The sequence below is a fragment of the Ostrea edulis genome, chromosome 8 (genome assembly GCF_947568905.1).
Source record: "Ostrea edulis chromosome 8, xbOstEdul1.1, whole genome shotgun sequence".
NCBI lineage: Eukaryota > Metazoa > Mollusca > Bivalvia > Ostreida > Ostreidae > Ostrea > Ostrea edulis.
In genome coordinates this window covers 64,471,525-64,494,799 of record NC_079171.1, presented here as the reverse complement: position 1 = coordinate 64,494,799, position 23,275 = coordinate 64,471,525, and the positions used below count along the sequence as shown (strand labels likewise).

The 23,275-nt window shown below is 36.9% G+C and overlaps 1 protein-coding gene across 5 annotated transcripts in view; it reads right to left on the bottom strand.

The window, feature by feature from the left end:
* LOC125660679 (protein prune homolog 2-like) overlaps positions 1 to 23,275 on the bottom strand; it is an 80,173-nt gene that overhangs the window by 8,394 nt on the left and 48,504 nt on the right. For 3 of the 5 annotated variants that reach the window (XM_048892399.2, XM_048892398.2, XM_048892400.2), the window contains 7 exons: positions 8,061 to 8,123; positions 6,843 to 6,993; positions 4,764 to 4,880; positions 4,051 to 4,209; positions 3,115 to 3,217; positions 1,729 to 1,860; positions 1,182 to 1,268 (listed from right to left, as the gene is read on the bottom strand). In XM_048892399.2, the coding sequence (XP_048748356.2) occupies positions 1,182 to 1,268; positions 1,729 to 1,860; positions 3,115 to 3,217; positions 4,051 to 4,209; positions 4,764 to 4,880; positions 6,843 to 6,993; positions 8,061 to 8,123 (812 nt within the window). Of the gene's footprint in view, positions 1 to 1,181; positions 1,269 to 1,728; positions 1,861 to 3,114; positions 3,218 to 4,050; positions 4,210 to 4,763; positions 4,881 to 6,842; positions 6,994 to 8,060; positions 8,124 to 10,554; positions 10,695 to 16,822; positions 16,851 to 23,275 lie in introns of those variants that run through there. The other 2 variants (XR_008797752.1, XM_056146658.1) reach the window with 2 other exon arrangements.

Genomic DNA, 23,275 nt, shown 5'->3' with positions numbered 1-23,275 from the left:
ACAACACAGAAATGCTGACATTGCAAAGTACGCCCATCCACTATTGACGCGGTAATAATCAAAAGAAATGATAAAGATCCGAATAAATCATTCTAAAGATCCTAATAAATCATTCTAAAGATCCGAATAAATCATTCTAAAGATCCTAATAAATCATTCTTCCGTAAAAACTGGTTCTGACTTGGTTCCCTGCATACTTGATCTAATATTGGAAAGTTTCAATAGAACATTATAAACTGGCTTTGTTAAATATCAAAATTCAAGAAGATTTCACTCAAATAAACAATAATGATGCAAGAAGCAAAATGATTACTTTTAAAACGTGGCAGTAACACCATGGGGAACATGTATACCAAGTTCGCTGATCCTACCCTTAGTACTGTTACTAGTACTAGTTTTGATTGGTCGTTGAAAGTGTGACCTTGACCTTGAGAAACTGAAAAATCTTCCTTTTACCCCGGCGAACATGAGAACCGGGCTTGATTATCCTTGTTTGTACTCTTTTCAAACTTTGGAATTGTTTAAATTTGTGGGGACTAATTCATGTGCAATACCAATAGTTCTTACGTTTTGTTGGATATCCTAATCCAAAAGTTGAGGCATGATTCAGGCTATGTATTTCATTGAGGTCCTAAATTCAAGGGGTTAAGGCATCCAAGAAAGCTGAGCTACCATTGAATTAAAAGTGAAAGGTCTGTCATTATCACAACGGCTTGATTATGATGAAATGATTTTTAACCTGTTATCTGTACCTGGTTATGATGAAATGATTTTTAACCTGTTGTCTGTACCTGGTTATGATGAAATGATTTTTAACCTGTTGTCTGTACCTGGTTATGATGAAATGATTTTTAACCTGTTGTCTGTACCTGATAAAGGGCCTTGTCATCATCACGATGGTTTTTAACCTGTTGTCTGTACCTGATAAAGGGCCTTGTCATCATCATGATGGTTTTTAACCTGTTGTCTGTACCTGATAAAGGGCCTTGTCATCATCACGATGGTTTTTAACCTGTTGTCTGTACCTGATAAAGGGCCTTGTCATCATCATGATGGTTTTTAACCTGTTGTCTGTACCTGATAAAGGGCCTTGTCATCATCACGATGGTTTTTAACCTGTTGTCTGTACCTGATAAAGGGCCTTGTCATCATCATGATGGTTTTTAACCTGTTGTCTGTACCTGATAAAGGGCCTTGTCATCATCACGATGGTTTTTAACCACAGCGTGGGGTGAATCAGCAACAGGGACTTCAGATTCTTCCGTAGTCTAAAAGAAAAATATGATCTTAAACCCGTAGTCTGAAAGAAAAATATGTTCTTAAACCCGTAGTCTGAAACAAAAATATGTTCTTAAACCCGTAGTCTGAAACAAAAATATGTTCTTAAACCCGTAGTCTGAAACAAAAATATGTTCTTAATCAACATTGCATACAATGTTTGAACTTTATCTACTATACTATGGATTACAATAGGCAAGCAACAGCAATATAGCGGGTCCGGGTCCGTAATAGAACTTCAGTACAAAAGCGAAATCTCACAGGAATTTAACAAATCTGGAGTAAAGTTTTACAGCAAACAGACAGACACAGATAGAGAGAGAGAAAGAGACAGAGAGATATAGAGAGAGGGAGAGGAAAAGAGAAAGATAGAAAGAAAGACAAAGTGAGACAGGGAGAGAAAGACAGAGACAAACAGACAGACAGTGGATAATTTTGATATTAAATGACCTTCTGTCAATCATCTGGTAACATTTCTTCAGCCAACCAAAACTCGGCATCTGTCGCCGGGGAGTAGCACCATGGAAATATACAATCATGTAGTCCTCGGCAACCAGAGTCTCCAATGTACTTATCACATACCTACAAATATAACATACTCATCACGTAATGTAACGTACTCATCACGCAATATAACGTACTCGTCACGTAATATAACATACTCATCACGTAATAGAACGTACTCATCACGTAATATAACTTATTATATAGCTAATAAATAGTCTATTATAAAATCTGCGTAAAATCTAGAGAATGTTAGCGTTCAATATCCTGAGAATTTATTGAACGCTAACTTTGCATTGCGTAAATTGTATGCGCCCGAAACATTCCGAGTATGAGCGTTCAATATTGACGTTACCGTAACGATGTAAACAAGCCAAAATTGCAGACGACGGTCCTCCGAATCTGACAGAGCCGGTATTTGATATTTACTTAAGTTAAATGTTTTACTGTACATAAATTATGATGTCCCCATTTACAAAATCAGTTTGCTTCATGCATTAATGACGGGTTAAATATTGAACAGTTAAGAAATGCATGCTGTTATTGCACACCTTCACCTTAGATGCCAATATTGATGAATTCTCGTCTGTTTTGGAGTAGTTTGAGTGAAAAGGGATATAATTTAACAACTAAATATTTTAGCTATATAATAAAAGGGTTATTGAACTTATATAGGTGAATATTGGCACTCGTTGGCTGTCAAAATGCACTCGCAAGCTCGTGCATTTTCACAGCCAACTCGTGCCAATATTCACCAATATAAGTTCAATAACCCTATTTTACTCATCACGTAATGTAACGTACTCGTCACGTAATGTAACATACTCATCACGCAATATAACGTACTTGTCACGTAATGTAACGTACTCATCACGTAATATAACATACTCGTCACGTAATGTAACGTACTCATCACGTAATATAACGTACTCATCACGTAATGTAACGTACTCATCACGCAATATAATCGTTTGTCAAACAGTGTTCTTTATCAAACAGAAAAATAATCCTAAATATCTACCCTGAATACTGTAATCCTAAATATCTACCCTGAATACTGTAATCCTAAATATCTACCCTGAATACTGTAATCCTAAATATCTACCCTGAATACTGTAATCCTAAATATCTACCCTGAATACTGTAATCCTAATTATCTACCCTGAATACTGTAATCCTAATTATCTACCCTGAATACTGTAATCCTAATTATCTACCCTGAATACTGTAATCCTAATTAAAGCTGATGTAGGTGAAGAAAATTGTAAGTAATGTACATTTCACATCTTGAAATGAACAACGTCCTCTGTAGAACTACACATCGTTACTTACATGAATAAGTTGTCCATCACATACTGGTAATCTCGTCTGCTACGATCCGGTAAGTAGCAACCCGAAAATATAATAATGGCATTCAGCCCATCGCCATAGTAACCTAATAACAGCAAAAGAAATCATATCTTTACATCAATAACGAATTGAGGATAACAAACAGTGATCAATCTCATAAATACTATAAAGAATTTAAAATCATCCCCTGTTGACAGGTCACGCCCACCGTGAGTCAGACACGCCCACCGTAAGTTAGCCTTAGATATAAAGCTTATAATGTATTCATGTTAGTAAATTAATTTGACATGTCATGCCCACTGCCGGTCAGACGCCCACCTCGAAGTCAGACACGCCCACCACGAGTCAGACATACCCATCGTGAGCCATAGACATATCGCTTATGGTGTATTCATGTTCGTTCGTAGATTAATTCTTGTACACACTTCCACATAGATAATTAAAGGAGCTTTAGCTGTCAATTTGTCACCAAAAATTGAATTCAATGAAAATTGTCCCCATCTTATATATTTCAATAATAACACCAGTATTTAATGATTTCAAACACTTTTTAACCTCAAAGCAGGCACATAAATATGTCATTTTGGTGATAAATTATAAAGGATTGTATTGCAAGACAAATATTCTTCCTTATAAATTTCTTTGCACTAAAAGCGGTTATCTAATGTAGTTTTATTAGGTTTCTCTTGTTTTTGTACAAAATAAATGTTTTTATTAAGTCATTAAAACATATTCCTATGCGATTGAAAGATTTGAAAAAATGGTTGTCATCACTTTCACAGCTCTGCCCCTTTAAATCACAAACAATTAAGACGTAGACAAAAGTCATATGTAACAAATAATTAAGTTATACATGATTAAGTAATAAATAATACATGACAAATTTCGCTTGAACTTTACACTGAAATATGACCTCACCTCCATGAGAGAGCACTCTTTTGTACGGCTCAATGACCTTCAGGTCAATTTTCATACTCTTCCCCCCGATCTCCACACCCTTCCAGAGTTTCGATTCCTTGTACTCATCCTGAGCGGAGAATTGTGGGATAGGTTCCATCTGTTTGATTGGGGTGTCATCTGCAAAAAGCAAAAGAGCTACAGAACACAGTGTTTCCTCTACAACAATTCGACTCCGACTCCGAATAAATCAAAATTCTAGAGACCAGCTGACAGTTTTCCATCAGAAGTTAAAAATTCAGTCAACTCCCATACCGAATAAATTAGTACCGTGGGGATCCGGGTTAGAATAGATCCTCAGTACCCCCTTGTTTGTCGCAAAAGGTGACTAAATGGGGCGGTCCTTTAGATGAGATCACAGATATCAAGGACCCGTGTCACAGCAGGTGTGGAGCACAATCAAGACCCTTCCCTGCTCAATGGCCGTAAGCGCCGAGCACAGGCCTAAATTTTGCAGTCCTTCACCGGCAATGGTGACCTCTCCATATCAGTGGAATATTCTCCAGAGGGACGTTAAACAATAATCAATCCGAATAAATCAAAATTCTAGAGACCAGTTGACTGTTTTCAATAAATAGTTGAACGAATGGTTAGTATGATAGAAAGATAAGGAAAGATTAATAAATAGTTAAAAGATAGACAGATGACCGCACAGAATGGCCATACAAACTTACTTTCCCACTCGAGGCCGTCTCCGGGGTCCATGCCATCATCGTCAAGGTCATCGCTAAGGATGTTCAGATTGGCTGTGATCTTTTTCTTTGGGTGAGTGATAAGTGACGACGATCGCACTGGAAGTCAAAGGCAGCCATATTATTGTGGGAGAACCTTACCTTGGCAAACATGTTTTTAAAAAATAAATTTACATTGCAAATTTACAACAACAAAAATGAACAAGGTTGGTCTATTGACAGTCAACAGACTTGAGGTTATAAAACTTTTACCGTACTCGTGCTCGAACTCAGTCATGTTTGTTTTGAATACTACTCTGAGCAAGCTCCAAAGCATACTCGAAAAATATTGAGCATGTACTCCATTTGAGTATGAGAATGATTTTATGAAAGTTTTATAACCTTCACTTTTGAGTATCAGTCATTGTGAGACTTCACATCACTAGGAAACAGAAATCCTCCATCTTAAAACATCGGCCATTTCACTAACGATATTGAATTTCACTGACCTTACTATCGATAATGAATTCCACTGACTTAAATAAAACATTTCACTAACGACATTAATTTCCACTGACCTAAAGAAAACATTTCACTAACGATATTAATTTCCACTGAGCTACATAAAACATTTCACAAACGACATTAATTTCCACTGACCTACATAAAACATTTTACTAACGACATTAATTTCCACTGACCTACATAAAACATTTCAATAACGACATTGAATTCCACTGACCTACATAAAACATTTTACTAACGACATTAATTTCCACTGACCTACATAAAACATTTCACTAACGACATTGAATTCCACTGACCTAAATAAAACATTTCACTAACGACATTGAATTCCACTGACCTAAATAAAACATTTCACTAACGACATTGAATTCCACTGACCTACATAAAACATTTCACTAAGGACATTAATTTCCACTGACCTACATAAAACATTTCACTAACGACATTGAATTCCACTGACCTACATGAAACATTTCACTAACGACATTGAATTCCACTCACCTCACTATCGATAATGAATTCCACTGACTTAAATAAAACATTTCACTAACGACATTAATTTCCATTGACCTAAATAAAACATTTCACTAAGGACATTTATTTCCACTGACCTACATCAAACATTTCACTAACGACATTAATTTCCACTGAGCTACATAAAACATTTTACTAACGACATTGAATTCCACTGACCTACATATAACATTTCACTAACGACATTGAATTCCACTGACCTACATAAAACATTTCACTAACGACATTGAATTCCACTGAGCTACATAAAACAATTCACTAACGACATTAATTTCCACTGACCTACATAAAACATTTCACTAACGACATTGAATTCCACTGACCTACATAAAACATTTCACAAACGACATTGAATTCCACTGACCTACATAAAACATTTCACTAACAACATTAATTTCCACTGACCTACATCAAACATTTCACTAACGACATTTATTTCCACTGACCTACATAAAACATTTCACTAATGACATTAATTTCCACTGAGCTACATAAAACATTTCACTAACAACATTAATTTCCACTGAGCTACATAAAACATTTTACTAACGACATTGAATTCCACTGACCTACATATAACATTTCACTAACGACATTGAATTCCACTGACCTACATAAAACATTTCACTAACGACATTGAATTCCACTGACCTACATAAAACATTTCACTAACGACATTGAATTCCACTGACCTACATAAAACATTTTACTAACGACATTAATTTCCACTGACCTACATAAAACATTTCACTAACGACATTGAATTCCACTGACCTACATAAAACATTTCACTAACGACATTGACTTCCACTGAGCTACATAAAACATTTCACTAACGACATTAATTTCCACTGACCTACATAAAACATTTCACTAACGACATTGAATTCCACTGACCTACATAAAACATTTCACTAACGACATTGAATTCCACTGACCTACATAAAACATTTCACTAACGACATTGAATTCCACTGACCTACATAAAACATTTCACTAACGACATTGAATTCCACTGACCTCCCTCCGTACTGGAGAAGCTGGAGTTACTGGAATGTCTCGATCGTGAACCTTCCGAGTCGCTGGATTCCGACACATTCTCTGCGGGGGGCATTCCGGGTATATCGTCCTCTTGCCATTCGTCAGACAGGTCCAGGCCCCTAAGTCGATCCTATCAATGGAGGGCAATAATTGTGATATGAATTATACCAAAGACAAAACGGCCGTCTCCAAGAAGCTAATCAATTATTAACAAGAGCATTCAAAGAATGTAAAGCTGTATCAAGCCCCCCCCCCCCCCCCTCACACATACACACACCGTGTAACAGATTCTGATTAAGGATAACTCCATTTACCTGATCATGATATAGGGCTCAGGGTGGATGTGACCGCGGTCAACAGGGGATGCTTACTCATAGGCACCTGATCCCACCTCTGGTGTGTCAGGGGTCCGTGTTTGCCCAACTATCTATTTTGTATTGATTATAGGAGTTATGAGATTGATCACTGTTCGTTATCTTCACCTTTCATCAAACACTCACCAAAGATAACGACTGGTCGTGCTCACTGTTACGTAACTAACAAGTTCAACGTGGGAATTCCCAGAACTACACAGCTATAATAGTGAGGCAGTGTCCTGATCCACGCTTACTATCTGTACAGCTACTAGCTCATACACAAATATCTCTCAAACATTTATCAGCTCCTGTCAGTTAACAAACCTATCTACTGCTGCTAAAACTTGAATGAAATCCAGGCAGGGGCTTCTATGTAATCTTGTTCACAGATTAAAACATGCATACACAAACAGGATAAACCCATGAACTGGACCCACCCACAAACAGAACCCCCCTCACACACTCACAAACAGACCCCCCCTCACCACCCACAAACAGAACCCCCCTCACACACCCACAAACAGACCCCCCTCACCACCCACAAACAGAACCCCCCTCACCACCCACAAACAGAACCCCCCTCACACACACACCCACAAACAGAACCCCCCTCACCACCCACAAACAGAACCCCCCTCACACACACACACTTTCAGAAATACACATTCATCCAGACAGAAAACACACCCACAGATCCATATACACACCCACAGACTTATAGACACACCCACAGACCCATAGACACCCCACAGACCCATAGACACACCACAGACCCACGGAGGCCCTTAGTGGTTAAACAAACCTTGAATTTTTTTTTCTTAATCGTCAGTGATTAACAAACCTTGAATTTTTTCTCTTGATCGTTCATATCATTACTTGAAGTTTTCTTGGTTTCATCCAAATCCTGAAAAAGAATAATGAGAAAATTATTAATGACTTTATTGTAATCTTTGAAGTCATTGGATTTAAAAAGAACCTTATCACTGCTGGCAGCGGAACAGGGTAATTTATAACTACGTCTTTGGAAACCTACGTCTTTGGAAATCTTCTAGAACTACTAGATTCATTAATCTACCCTGGCATAATGCTGAGATTTCACAATACTTAAACATTTTAACAAGTGAGAAAAGAAAATCTTTCCTGCACATTAGTGTTTGAGATTGAAAAGCCTGATCATCAATAAACTCCCTTGTGCTTCAGTTTCTGCTGATGTGGAGAATTTTCTGTGAATTGTAATCAAGTTTCTGTTAATTCTAATCAAGTTTCTGTTAATTGTGACAGCAACTTCTGCTGATTGGGATAATAAAGGGCTCTATAAAGTGGATCAATCCCCTTACATTCAGCACCACTCCAACAAATACCCTTCACACATTCAGCACCACTCCAACAAATACCCTTCACTAACGTTACGTGCCTACTGACCATTGAAACTCATAATCTCTGTGTACTTTTATATTATGCCTTATGCGACCAATAAATGTTTACCCACAACGCTGTACCCACTACGTATGTCCAACTCTTTATAGGATATTTACGAGATTGTCCACTGTTCCTTATCTCCACTTCAACTGTTTGCATGATTTCCCTTTCTATGACTAACAAACTTACATCTACACACAAAACCACATACTAACAAACTTACATCTACACACAAAACCACATACTCTGTATAAGACAGCTCCTCTGCTGTAAATTCATTCTGACCTTCAGGCTTAAAATAAAAATTTATTTGTTTGATGTATGTACTCCGACCGACCTGTAAAATTTGCCCCGACCCGATCATTTTTTCCGCACTTGGAAATTTCAATTTTTTTTAATTTGATCCCTGGCAAATAGACATTCTTCGAATTAGTATTAAACTTGATGCCATTTTTTTTTTTTATTTGGACAAGTTGTTTTACAGAATTCTTGTTATCAAAATGTCCTTAGGGCGTCTTTCGGTTCTACTTTCACTTTGATAATGACCATTTGTTAATCCGGGAACTTTGTAAACACTTTTCTATGTGAACGATCAAATATACCGCATCACAGCTCCAAATTACCACATTATCTACCAACAAGATAGAACAAGGAGATACGAACTCCCCCGTCGAGGCCTGATCGTATTTATGTACAAAAGTTTGAAAGCCATGTTATTTAAATAAAAAATCACGTGGGATAGTGCACCAAAATCATGGCGGACCACGAGTCGGCGTTTAAGTTGATGGTCTTTATTTCTGAAAAGGTACGCATATTATTTTGATATGGGATTATTTAAATGTTATGACGATTTAATAAGTGAACGGCACTTTTACTTTGCTCTTAAACTGAGACACACGTATGGAACACGATCGTCACAACAATTTGAACAATGCGGGGAAGTCGGCATTAAAATTCTGGTACTCAAAGAAAGGTCTTGTCACAGGGAAAACACATGAAAGCCCTATCACCATCCATTCAAAAGTTATTAACCTAGGTTAAAGTTTATCAAGAGTAAGTCAAACTCCCAAGTTCAAGGTCATGAGGTCAAAAGACCTTGTCAAGGAACACACATGTGGAGTACAGTTGTATGAAAGCCCTAGCACTATAAGCATTCAAAAGTTATGGCCAAGGTTAAAGGCTAAAGGTTAAAGTTTTAGCAGACAAACAGACAGAACACAAACTATATCCCTATAATGGGGCATAAAAAATACATATAAGAAATATTCATAACTTGAAACGAGACACAGGTTGTCTTGACCTCTCTCTCTCTCTCTCTCTCTCTCTCTCTCTCTCTCTCGGATATTCTGACCAAGATAACTATCAAATCTATATCTACAAATTGTACATGTCCATTCTGTTTTCAACTATACTTCATATATCTATAGTCTTAAAAACAAAAAATTATCGGAGGACTGAATAAACCCACATTTCCATCATCATTCTCCTTTCCTATGCCCCTCCTTAAAAATGCAAATTCTCATATGCATATAGTGATATATTCCTATGTATCAATTAATAGATTCGCATCATCCCTGTTGACAAGTCGATGTTTATAGTTAACGAGTCTGATGTTTAGTTAACGAGATTGTGCAATACTGCAATCCCCCGACATTCCTCTGGTATATAAACACATACTCACCCTCTATATTGGAAAGTCCTTCAAAACAGACCACACATCTGTTAATCCAGGAAATTATATAACACCCAGCACTGATAAACCTCTCCCTGTAGGTTCCTCAGCTCTCACTGACCAAATACTGACCACAAGATCAAAATTATGATGTCATCAGAGAGAGGAATCAGAAAAATGTGAGAAATTCCCCAGAAAAGTGTTCACCTTCATAAACAGCTGAGCGTGCAGTCTGCAGGTCTCATGATGGTTTCAGAACACGGGATAAAACAGAAAATTAAGATTTCCAGTCAGTCACTGGTGGCCATCAGCACGATCAGTAAGGAAAAACAAAGCAGGGTGATCCATCCTCTAACACAGGAAGCTGACTGGGGGCTCACTTCACTAAAGTAGGTCATTACTTACACATGTTACAGGGGGAACCAAAAACAAGCACCTCTACAGGGTGCTGCAAAAAGACTACACACTTATCTACATTTGCTCCTGCATCTTGTCGACAAATTGTTCCATAATTTTCTGGATGATGAGTTTAAGGGAGATAAAAAGAGACTATTTGTAAACAATTTGCATGGGGTGCCAACACAGCAAAGTGGTCATATTGAATTCATGAATCACAACCTGCATTACACACTATAAAACTGTGAACAAATTACAGATTTCAAATTCCTTCTATAGTTCTTCTAAATAATACATTATCTTTATTTTTAATGGGACTGATTCACGAATTTCTCCCAAATTTTATTTTTCACTTTAAATAATCAAAATCTACAGTCTAACATATACTTAAAAGGTTTCACAAAAAATAAGGTTATATAATTATCATGAGAGAAGCTCGTTGTAGATGGTTTATAATTATTTGGTTTGAAAACAAAGATTAATGAGGCGCGTGTTATTGTTTACAAAGTTTTCAAAATAAATGGATATTGATCCAAGTTTATTATATATATAGCACATTTCAAGTATACTTTCCGCAAAATGTGTCATTCAAAAGTTAGATTTAATTGTGACAGCTACAAAATTAAGATTTCACCGATTTGTTTGTAAACATAAAAAGACTCAGGTCTTTGTTTACATAACACAGAGTTAAGGTTAAAATATATTGCTCTCATATCCTTGCATTCAGAAGGTCCAAATTTTTATAGTCAACATAAAATGAGTTATATTTTCAACTTTTAACATCAAAACGTAAAGCGCAAGGGGGTCATCATTTCTTAATGAAATCTGTTTAAATTCCAATATATTATTTCCATATATCATGTAAAGATCCTCAAAGGTGTGTGTGGCGACTGGAGCAATCTGTAAATAGTAACGGTAAGCCAGTGTGACGACTGGAGCAATCTATAATTAGTAACGGTAAGCCAGTGTGACGACTGGAGCAATCTATAAATAGTAACGGTAAGCCAGTGTGACGACTGGAGCAATCTATAATTAGTAACGGTAAGCCAGTGTGACGACTGGAGCAATCTATAATTAGTAACGATAAGCCAGTGTGATGACTGGAGCAATCTATAAATAGTAACGGTAAGCCAGTGTGACGACTGGAGCAATCTATAAATAGTAACGGTAAGCCAGTGTGACGACTGGAGCAATCTATAATTAGCAACGGTAAGCCAGTGTGACGACTGGAGCAATCTATAATTAGTAACGATAAGCCAGTGTGATGACTGGAGCAATCTATAATTAGTAACAATAAGCCAATGCTACAAGTTATGGTTCATAAGGAAATTAATAAACTGTTAACAGTTAACTGCAATATGTTTAAATGTAACAGACCCTGGGTTCGATTCTCAAAAGAGGCATCAACTTGTCACTGCTATACATGCAGAAAGCTTGATGATCAAACACAAGCTGAGAGGAAGATTTCTGTTTTAACAGCTTCACATTATTACTGTTAAATCTGATACTTATACAGAGAGAGGAAGATTTCTGTTTTAACAGCTTCACATTATAACTGTTAAATCTAATACATTGTACTTATACAGAGAGAGGAAGATTTCTGTTTTAACAGCTTCACATTATAACTGTTAAATCTAATACTTATACAGAGGAGGGTTTCTGTTTTAACAGCTTCACATTATAACTGTTAAATCTAATACTTATACAGAGAGAGGAAGATTTCTGTTTTAACAGCCTCACATTATTACTGTTAAATCTAATACTTACAGTGTATTCCTTCACGGAGTTTTAATAAGTCCCATCATAAAACAAAAATTCAAATCATTACAACTCAAGCTTAAACCAGTTAGGTCGATCTTGTTCATTTTTGGGGGGTTTCAAAATTCATATCTTTCAACATTCTACATATTCTTTCCCTTTTAGGACCCAGCTACAAATATGTTTCTTAAGTACTTCCTTCTTCATATATATAATATCTGTATAGAGAGACCTCGAAATATATATAGACTCCTTATATCTCTTAAAATAATATGTCAACAATCAAAAACATATACACACACATAAATATATATACATACACACAGACTGAAGAGAGACCTCAATATATAGATAGATAGATAGATAGATAGATAGATAGATATACTCCTTATATCTCTTAAAAGAATGTGTCAACAATCAAAACATACACACATAAAAATATATACATACACACAGACTGAAGAGAGACCTCGATATATATATATACACACACATAAATATATATACATACACACAGACTGAAGAGAGACCTCGATATATATATATACACACACATAAATATACACACATACACACAGACTGAAGAGAGACCTCGATATATATATATACACACAAATAAATATATATACATACACACAGACTGAAGAGAGACCTCAATATATATATATATACACACACACATAAATATATATACATACACACAGACTGAAGAGAGACCTCAATATATATATATACACACACATAAATATATATACATTATACACACAGACTGAAGAGAGACCTCAATATATATATATACACACACATAAATATATATACATACACACAGACTGAAGAGAGAGACCTCGATATATAAATACTCCTTAGTGTACCTCTACTAAAATAATGTGTCAACAATCAAAACATAATATATAATTATACATACACAGAACCTTGACCCTGTGGGGATCTGGGTTAGAATAGGTCCTCAGTACAACCCCCCCACCCCCACCCCCCCGATCCGGGTTAGAATAGGTCCTCAGTACCCCTTGCTTGTCATAAGAGGCGACTAAATGGGGTAGTCCTTTGGATGAGACTGCAAAAACCGAGGCCCCGTGTCACAGCAGGTGTGGCACGATAAAGATCCCTCCCTGCTCAAAGGCTGTAAGCGCGGAGCACAGGCCTAAATTTTGCAGTCCCTCACCGGCACTCCATATATGTCAGAGTGAAAAATTCTCTGGAGAGGGACGTTATAACAATGCACAATCAAACCATTATGTATTATAGAGACCTTGAAATGCTGCTCCTTATTTCCCAAAATAACGTGTCCTCAGTCCAAACATTCATATATATATATATATATACATACTTGTTAATTTGTGATATTATGTCATGCTGATGTACACTTGAAGGCTTAATTAATTACTTCTAATCAATTTACTGATTAATTGCTTCTCATCAATTTACATGAATATGTCAAACAGTTCGGTGCACTTCACACTTTTGAAATAGATTGAATGCGCTGATAAACACAGCAAATATTTCCCGATGCATTATTGATTTTAAATCTGGAGTACTAAAGTGGTTTATCCTTCCATTAAATGACTTGTGATATTGCATCATACAATGTCGTCTGTTATAGTGTTATTGTTTTATTAAAGCTTGAATTGTGATTACAGCAGTATAGAGGCTATAGGCCAATCCAACTTAATTGATAGATTATCATCCCCGCCCACCCCTCAAAAATCAGCCCGCCCCAATTTTTATTAAGCGAAACTTGCGATTTCGGGAAAATTTTCATGTCCGACTCCGGTATTTACACTTTTTGTGTACATTTCCGGTAAAGCAACGTGAAAAGCCAGGCCACGTGAAGAAAATAAATATTGTTTTCTTAATTTCTCACATCCTAAATAAATACGTGTGAAAATATTGAAGAAGATTGGTATCTTTCTGTGTTTGAAATAAAAGCTTAAACTGGAATTCGTCTGTGAAATAAGCATAGATTGATATCCATCTGGCATTAAATGATGCACTTCTGTTGACAAAAACTCGTTTGTCATTCATAATTTTCTCAGAAAATAAAAATTACGAAATAAAATCCTCCCACCCGCCCCATACTTTTTGATGACCCTAGATGATAATCTACTAATTAATTTGAATTGGCCTTAAAGGGACTGGTTCACGTTTTTCGAAAGAAATATTTTTCATTTTTGATGTTAAAAATTAAAAATATAATTCATTTAAAGTTGACAACCAAAATTTGGACCGTCTGAATGCAAGGATAAAAGCAATGTTTTAGCTTTGATTCTGTGTTATGTAAACAAAGACTCGATTCTTTTTATGTACACAAACAAACCAATGAAACGTTAATTTTGTAATTTAAAGTATCTTCATTTTGTGTAATTACAAATTTTTAACTTTAAATGACACATTTTACCTAAAGTATACTTGAAATGCGATATATATAATAAACTTGGATCAATATCCATTTATTTTAAAACTTTGAAAACAATAACACACCTCAATCTTTGTTTTCAAAACAAATAAGAAACTCTCTATTATGAGCTTCTAGGTGTCATGATGAATAACATTAATTTTATTGTGAAACATTCTAAACATATTAGACTGTAAATTTTGATCATTTAAAGTGAAAAACAAAATTTGGAGGAGAATCGTGAATCTATAACAGATCATTCTGTTAATCACTTAATGTCTTTTCAAGTAAATTGAACAAGAGGCCCATATCTGAAGACTTTCCATATATATTTGCATGTAAAACCTTAGTCCCTATTATGGCCCTAACTACCCCTGGAGGCCACAATTTTTGCAAACTTGAATCTACACTACGTCAGAAAGCTTTCATGTAAATGTCAACTTCTTTGGCCCAATGGTTCTTGAGAAGAAGATTTTTAAAGATTTTCCCTATATCTGTATGTAAAACTTTGAAACAACCCCCACTTGTGGCCCCATCCTACCCCCGGGGGGCCATCATTTGATCAAACTTGAATCTGCACTATGTCAGAAAGTTTTCTTGTAAATATCAGCTTTTCTGACTCAGTGGTTATTGAGAAGAAGATTTTTCCTATATATAAAATAATTTGTATGTAAAATTTTGATCTCCCCTTGTGGCCCCATCCTACCCCTGGGGGCCATGATTTGAACAAATTTGAATCTGCACTATGTCAGAAAGTTTTCATGTAAAAATCAGCTTTTCTGGCTTAGTGGTTCTTGAGAAGAAAATTTTTAAAGTTTTTCCCTATATACTTGTATGTAAAACTTTGATCCCCCCTTGTGGCCCCATCCTACCCCCGAGGGCCATGATTTGAACAAACTTAAATCTGCAATATGTCAGGAAGCTTTCAGGTAAATTTCAGCTCTTCTGGCCCAGTGGTTCTTGAGAAGATTTTTAAATGACCCCACCTTATTTCTGCATTTTTGTGATTATCTCCCCTTTGAAAGGGACATGGCCCTTCATTTGCACAAACTTGAAAGCCCTTCACCCAAGGATGCTTTTGGCCAAGTTTGGTTGAAATTGGCCCAGTGGTTCTGGAGAAGAAGATAAAATTGTGAAAAGTTTACAACGACAACAACGACGACAGACAACGGACAAATTTTGATCAGAAAAGCTCACTTGAGCCTTCGGCTCAGGTGAGCTAAAAAGGAAAGTCATTTCTAAAACCACATTCAAGAACTCTACTTCAATCAATTAATCCATCCATGAAATAATAAAACATCCAAATGGGAGGGTGGGGTGGGGGGTGGGGGGTATTATTGGGACCTGTATAAGGTAACTACACAATTAAAGAAATGTCCTATGATGCAATCATCAATGCAGCACTTATTGGAAAACACAAACGATCAATTCAATTGTTGTCTGAGACCACTACAGAAGTTAAATGGTAACATGCACAATGCATGATATATTACATAAGTACTGAATAACAGAATTTACATGATATATACGAATTTATTGATTATCATTACATGTAATGAATAATTAATTGGGAAATAAACACAAGTCTGACGGACGAGAGATCCAGCAGGTTTTTAGACATTTGTAGATAATGTAAAATGATTGGCCATCCATTGAAACAATTATCAATCAAAGCTTCAAGTAGGTTAATACTGAAATCTAAATATTAGCAAAGTACATTATGGGGTAAAAATAGATAGGTTGGGAAGGGGTGGTGGTATTTAATTATATAACCAGCATTATCATGAAGTGGGTGTGTCTGTAATTAGACTGGTAAATCTTATCATTCTATACCACAGAGACATCAGTGAGATTATATTGATAGAATTTAACATGTACACTGTGATACACCTTATAGTAAGTTATTTATAGAAATTATGAAATACATTCATAACTGCAAACTTACCCGTTGTCTGTGAAATTGTTTAAGTCCCCTAAATAATAAATTTCAAATTCATTCTTGATCACACAGGATCTTCCTCCGAGTCGTGGTCAATCCTTTTATTTGTCTAAACAATCACGAAATTGATAAAATTCCTGAAGATTTTTACGAGTCAAAGCTTACTGGATCCACAGCTGAGTTTATAAACCACACACAAAATATCAAAATATCCAGCTAATGTGAGAAGGCAGTGTCATAAGAATAGCAATTTTTCATCCAAAACACTGAAAACTTTCTTCACATAAAATTACATAGTAAATGACATATAAAATCAAAACTGAAAAAAAAATAGATCCTGACCCTGAAAACAATTAAAATCAGGCACATGCAAAATTACATAGCTAGTACATGTAATTGAATTATAATTTCAAAACTGAAAAAAATCTATAGATCCACCCATGAAAAACTTGAATCCCGGTACCTGAAGAACGCTGAGACCCTGTTAGATAAAGCTTACATCCTGATCCTCACAAAATGAAAATCGAACCCCGCTCTCACAAAACATCAATAAGGAGCCAGGAAGTTGATACACTCCAAACTTTCTATTCAGACAAGATATCTTTAAAACACTACAGGGATTTCTCTATAGTCGTGTTACATGCATACAACTACATCACAAACACAGAGCCGCTCCACAAAACACTGATCCCATTAAAGACACCAACCACAGGAGGAAGTAACTCCAATAAATAAACCCGCATTGTATTACACCATACACATACAGAATTTCTAGTGCTGCCCAAAGATTCGGAATTCAATGCAATTTTATATGAAAGATTTAAAACTTTTCCACTTTATGAATCAGTTTTTAAACTTGTGCATATAGATTACATGCTTTAACAGATATGTATTGCATGTGTAAATATATAATATAAAAATGTTTTTAAAATTTTAAGACTTTAATGTTCTGACAGGAAGAAGATCACCGGTGCATTGTTAAAGCAATCAACCAGAAACCACGGTAACCATGGAGTGGCCTTAGGATATATTCTCTATCCTTCCTTACCTTTATCTTTTCTTCTCTCTATTCTCCCATCCCTTCATGTGTTCCTTCTCTCTATTCTCCCATCCCTTCATGTGTTCCTTCTCTCTATTCTCCCATCCCTTCATGTGTTTCTTCTCTCTATTCTCCCATCCCTTCATGTGTTCCTTCTCTCTATTCTCCCATCCCTTCATGTGTTTCTTCTCTCTATTCTCCCATCCCTTCATGTGTTTCTTCTCTCTATTCTCCCATCCCTTCATGTGTTCCTTCTCTCTATTCTCCCATCCCTTCATGTGTTCCTTCTCTCTATTCTCCCATCCCTTCATGTGTTTCTTCTCTCTATTCTCCCATCCCTTCATGTGTTCCTTCTCTCTATTCTCCCATCCCTTCATGTGTTTCTTCTCTCTATTCTCCCATCCCTTCATGTGTTTCTTCTCTCTATTCTCCCATCCCTTCATGTGTTCCTTCTCTCTATTCTCCCATCCCTTCATGTGTTTCTTCTCTCTATTCTCCCATCCCTTCATGTGTTCCTTCTCTCTATCCTCCCATCCCTTCATGTGTTCCTTCTCTCTATCCTCCCATCCCTTTATATTTCCTTTCTCTCTATCCTCCTTACCTGTTATCTTTCCTTTCTCTCTATCCTCCTATCCCTTCATCTTCTTCATTTCTCTCTATCCTCCCATCCCTTCATCTTTTCTTCTCTCTATTCTCACATCCCTTCATCTGTCCTCTTTCTCTCTATCCTCCCATCCCCCAATGTTTCTTTCATACCTTCCTCTCTCATCTTGTGATTTCCTCCTCCTCCCCCCTCCCTCACCCCCCCCCCCAGCCTCTCCCTAGATTCCACCTACCCCCCCCCCCCCCCCCCCCCGACCCCTACCACCACAAAGTGACAATGTCACAGAGTCTAAAATACATGTCTAGTATTAGTCTCAGATGTGAGTACTCGTTCTGTCGATCTCTCATTTTCTGATTTGAGTACTTGTTCTGTCGATCTCTCATTCTCAGGTCAGTTTCTACAGACCCACCTCGATTTTCTTCATTCAGCAGATTTACAATAATGAAGTTTCCTTGTTCCTATCAACACTTCACCTCCATCGGGTCTACACAAGTATGGAATTAAGCCGTGCCTCGTTGGTGAATACAATTAACATTGATTTTTGCTGCCCATCTTGGTACCTATTGCTGCACATTTGTGCCAAATTAATTTTGCTGGAATACTTGTGCTCATCCGTAAAATCAATATTTACGAGTTGGAGTATCTCTTGTTATCTCTGGGAAAATTTAACATTTAATTCCAATTAACAAGTGCTGGACGTAGTGCATTAAGTTTCAGTTTAAAAAAAATTATTTTTTTTATAAAATGACTGAGTTCTGTGGTTTGCTTATCTTCCATTTAATGACGACTTTTAAATGTCAGAAATTTTCATTTCCTAGTGAGCCTGATCCACATGGAGGGATATACAGGGTTTTTTTTTTCAAAAATGAATTCAAAATAAACTGTGATTAATACAAAGTGCCCAAAAAGTTTGAGTCTTTTATTAAGATCCAAATGTACCCAGAAATCTTTGTTCATGAAAAACGATCATGGACAATTAATTGTACTCAGTTTTAATTGCACCAAGTGGCACACTATCTTGATCACAGCGGCAGGATGCATACTTCACAAACATTTACTAATTGTACTTTGCAAAGTGGGATTTTTTTCAGAATTTTCTTTATTCCTTTTTTCATTTATGACCAATACATAACATTTCGTAAATTACAAAATCGATCTTCCTTCCCATGATGCAATGGGACATTTGGACTGTCAATCGTCTACAACCTTAGTCTACCAGCCAGTACAACAAGAAGAATTAGATATATGGCTTAAATGATGAAACAAGATGGAGAGTTTATGATTGATTAATTGATGTTTTCCGCCACACACAACAATTGTTCAGTTACCTGGTGGCGCCCAGTTTTTATTGGAGAAAGAGAGAACCCAGATACAATGTACCTGGGAAGAGACCACTGACCTTCCGCAAGTAAACTGGGAAACTTTCTCACTTACCGGCGCGAGTGGGATTCGAACCCGCGCCGACAGAGGTGAGAGACCATGTGATTTTAAGCGCAATGCTAACCACTCGACCATGGAGAGTTAATGAAGTGATGAGTACGTGCATTTCATTATGTTCCTTTGTCTGATGTATGCACAAAATATTTTCGCATTTATATTTGACACAGCATAGCAATACGCCGGTTTCGAGATACGCTCGAGTTATTTCCCTTTGAAGAACTCTCATACATAGTAAGGCACGAAACAACTTGTTTACATGAGGGAGTGGGACGAATATTCATCACTGCATAAGTGAATGTACTCATTAAGTCTCTCATACGCTGTTTCATCACCCAAATTCAACTGATACACAAACTAAGTAAGTGATAAGTATTCAGGGAGTAATTAGATACATGGAATTTTTATTGTATCACGTAATTTTATTGGTAGTAGGTATCATATCCAGGATATTACTTTCAAATATGACTATATTGTTTTCATGTTTTTGCTTTAGTAAAACATTTTTTTCAATAGTATTTTGTGTTTCCAACATTTACATATTTAAAGAGAAGCCGCTTTTAATACATTTTATTGTCTATCTCACTGACAGTAGGTCCACTCTGTCCCACTTAGACCCTCAAAGTTCTACTAAATGTACCTCCTACACAGGAGAGCTCTTATCTCAAAACTGGCGTATTAGCAGAGATAACATTTAGTAATTAATAACAATATGCTGCATGTTTCTCATTCCTGCTAACCGAGTTGCACCGCCGCGGTGGTCTAGAGGTAAGAGCGTTCGCCCCGCAAACGGAAGGTCGGGATTCGAATCCCGACCACGATAGACCTAAGTCATTAAAACAGGTTGTGACAGTTCCATCGCCAAACACTCAACATCAGGTGTGAATATCACGGGTCCTCAAGAGATTACCCTAAAAACGAATGTACCGTGTCACAGTAGGTGTGGCACGCTAAAAAACACTCACTGCTCAATGGCCAAAGCGCCGAGCAAAGGCCTAAATTTGAATCCCTTCACTGGTCTTGGTGACGTCCCCATATAAGTGAAAAATTCTTGAGAGGGACATTAAACAAGATACAATCAATCAATCATTAACCGATTTTATAGTACTGAGTTAAGGGGGAGTAACACAACCAAGAAATTTAAGGAGGGATGACACACCCAAGAAATTTAAGAAGGAATAATACACCCGAGATATTTGAAATGGATGGAAAGTGGAGGATGTAAAATTTACAATAATATTCTGAATTTGAAAACTTTGAAAACCTGCATGATTTTGTTATTTAAAAAATCCAGTTTTAGTAGAAAATGACCAGGGGAAAAAATTAAACAAGAGGCCCATGGGCCACTTCGCTCACCTGAGTCACCTTGGTCCATATCAGAAGACTTTCCATACATATTTGCATGTAAAACCGTAGTCCCTATTATGGCCCCAACCTACCCCTGGAGGCCATGGATTTTGCAAACTTGAATCTACACTATGTCAGAAAGCTTTCATGTAAATGTGAACTTCTTTGGCCCAATGGTTCTTGAGAAGAAGATTTTGAAAGATTTTTCCTATATATTTGTATGTAAAACTTTGATCCCCCTCGTGGCCCCACCCTACCCCCAGGGGCCATGATTTGAACAAACTTGAATCTGCACTATGTCAGAAGGCTTTCATGTAAATATCAGCTTTTCTGGCTCAGTGGTTCTTGAGAAGATTTTTAAAGATTTTCTCTATATATTTGTATGTAAAACTTTGATCCCCACTTGTGGCCCCATCCGACCCCCGGGGGCCATGATTTGAACAAACTTGAATCTGCACTATGTCAGAAGGCTTTCATGTAAATATCAGCTTTTCTGGCTCAGTGGTTCTTGAGAAGATGACTTTTAAAGTTTTTCCCTATATATTTGTATGTAAAACTTTGATCCCCTATTGTGGCCCCATCCGACTCCCCGGGGGGGGGGGGGGGGGGGGGGGGGGGGCATGATTTTAACAAACCTGAATCTGCACTATATCAAAAAGCTTTCATATAAATCTCAGCTTTTCTGGTTCAGTTGTTCTTGAGAAGAAGATTTTTAAACATTTTTCCAATATATTTGAATGTAAAACTTTGATCCCCTATTATGGCCCCATCCAACCCCCCGGGGCCATGATTTTAACAATTTAGAATCTGCACAACCTAATAAAGCTTATCTATAAATTTCATCTTTTCTGGCCCAGTGGTTCTTGAGAAGATTTTTTAATGATCTTCCTCTATTTTTACCTTTTCTTGATTATCTCCCCTTGGAAGGTGGCCTGGCCCTTTATTTTAATAATTGAGAATTCCCTTTACCAAAGGATGCTTTGTGCCAATTTTGGTTGAAATTGGCACAGTGGTTTTTGAGAAGAAGTCAAAAATGTTAAAAGTTTACAGACGGACAGACGGCCGGACGCCGGACTACGGGTGATCAGAAAAGCTCACTTGAGCTTTTAGCTCAGGTGAGCTAAAAACTCTTGCTAGACTGAAAGGCACAATCTACAAATCAACAGTGTTGATAGCTACACGTAAGTGATTACATTTAAAAGAAATATCCCAGGCACCTGATCCCACCACTGGTATGTTTCAGTAGTTCACCCTTATACTCGTAATTTTGTATAATTTTTTCTGGCACTAATGATATTGATCGCTTGCTGTTCGTTATCTTAACTTTTACAAGTATTGCTGATATTTATATTTTCATTCAAGTTTTACAAGGAAGTCAGCCATTATGATGATGTCTTATTCCTCCTTAAGGGGGTACTCCTACATCGTCATAATGCCTGACTTCCTTTTAAAACAAGGATGAAAATATAAATATCAGCAATATTTGCCTATTCATTTTAAAAATCATCACCTAGCTGAGTAGCTCTGTAGATTAAACAAGAGGTACTGTGAGCAATGCTCACTAAGAATACCCCCTGCTTACCCCAATCTCCCAAAGGGTGTTGGTAATAGGTATAAACTACCTCTTTTCTGAGTGTAAAAAACAAATGGCATGACAAACCGAACCATATTGCTACTTCGATGTCCAGTGCGCGTGACCTTTGACCTTTTGACCCCAAAATCGATAGGGAACATCTTCATCCCATGGGTAGTCCATATGTATGATATGGTGACTGTAGGTGGAAAGGATAACGCTTTAGAGCCCGGAAACCATATTGCTTCTTCGATGTCCAGTGCACTTGACCTTTGACCTTTTGACCCCAAAAGCGATAGGGAACATCTTCATCCCATGGGTAGTCCATATGTATGATATGGTGACGGTAGGTGGAAAGGATAATGCTTTAGAGTCCGGAAACCATTGCGTCTACAGACGGACGGACGGACAGACAGACGGACAACCCGATTCCAGTATACCCCCCCCCCCCCCACAACT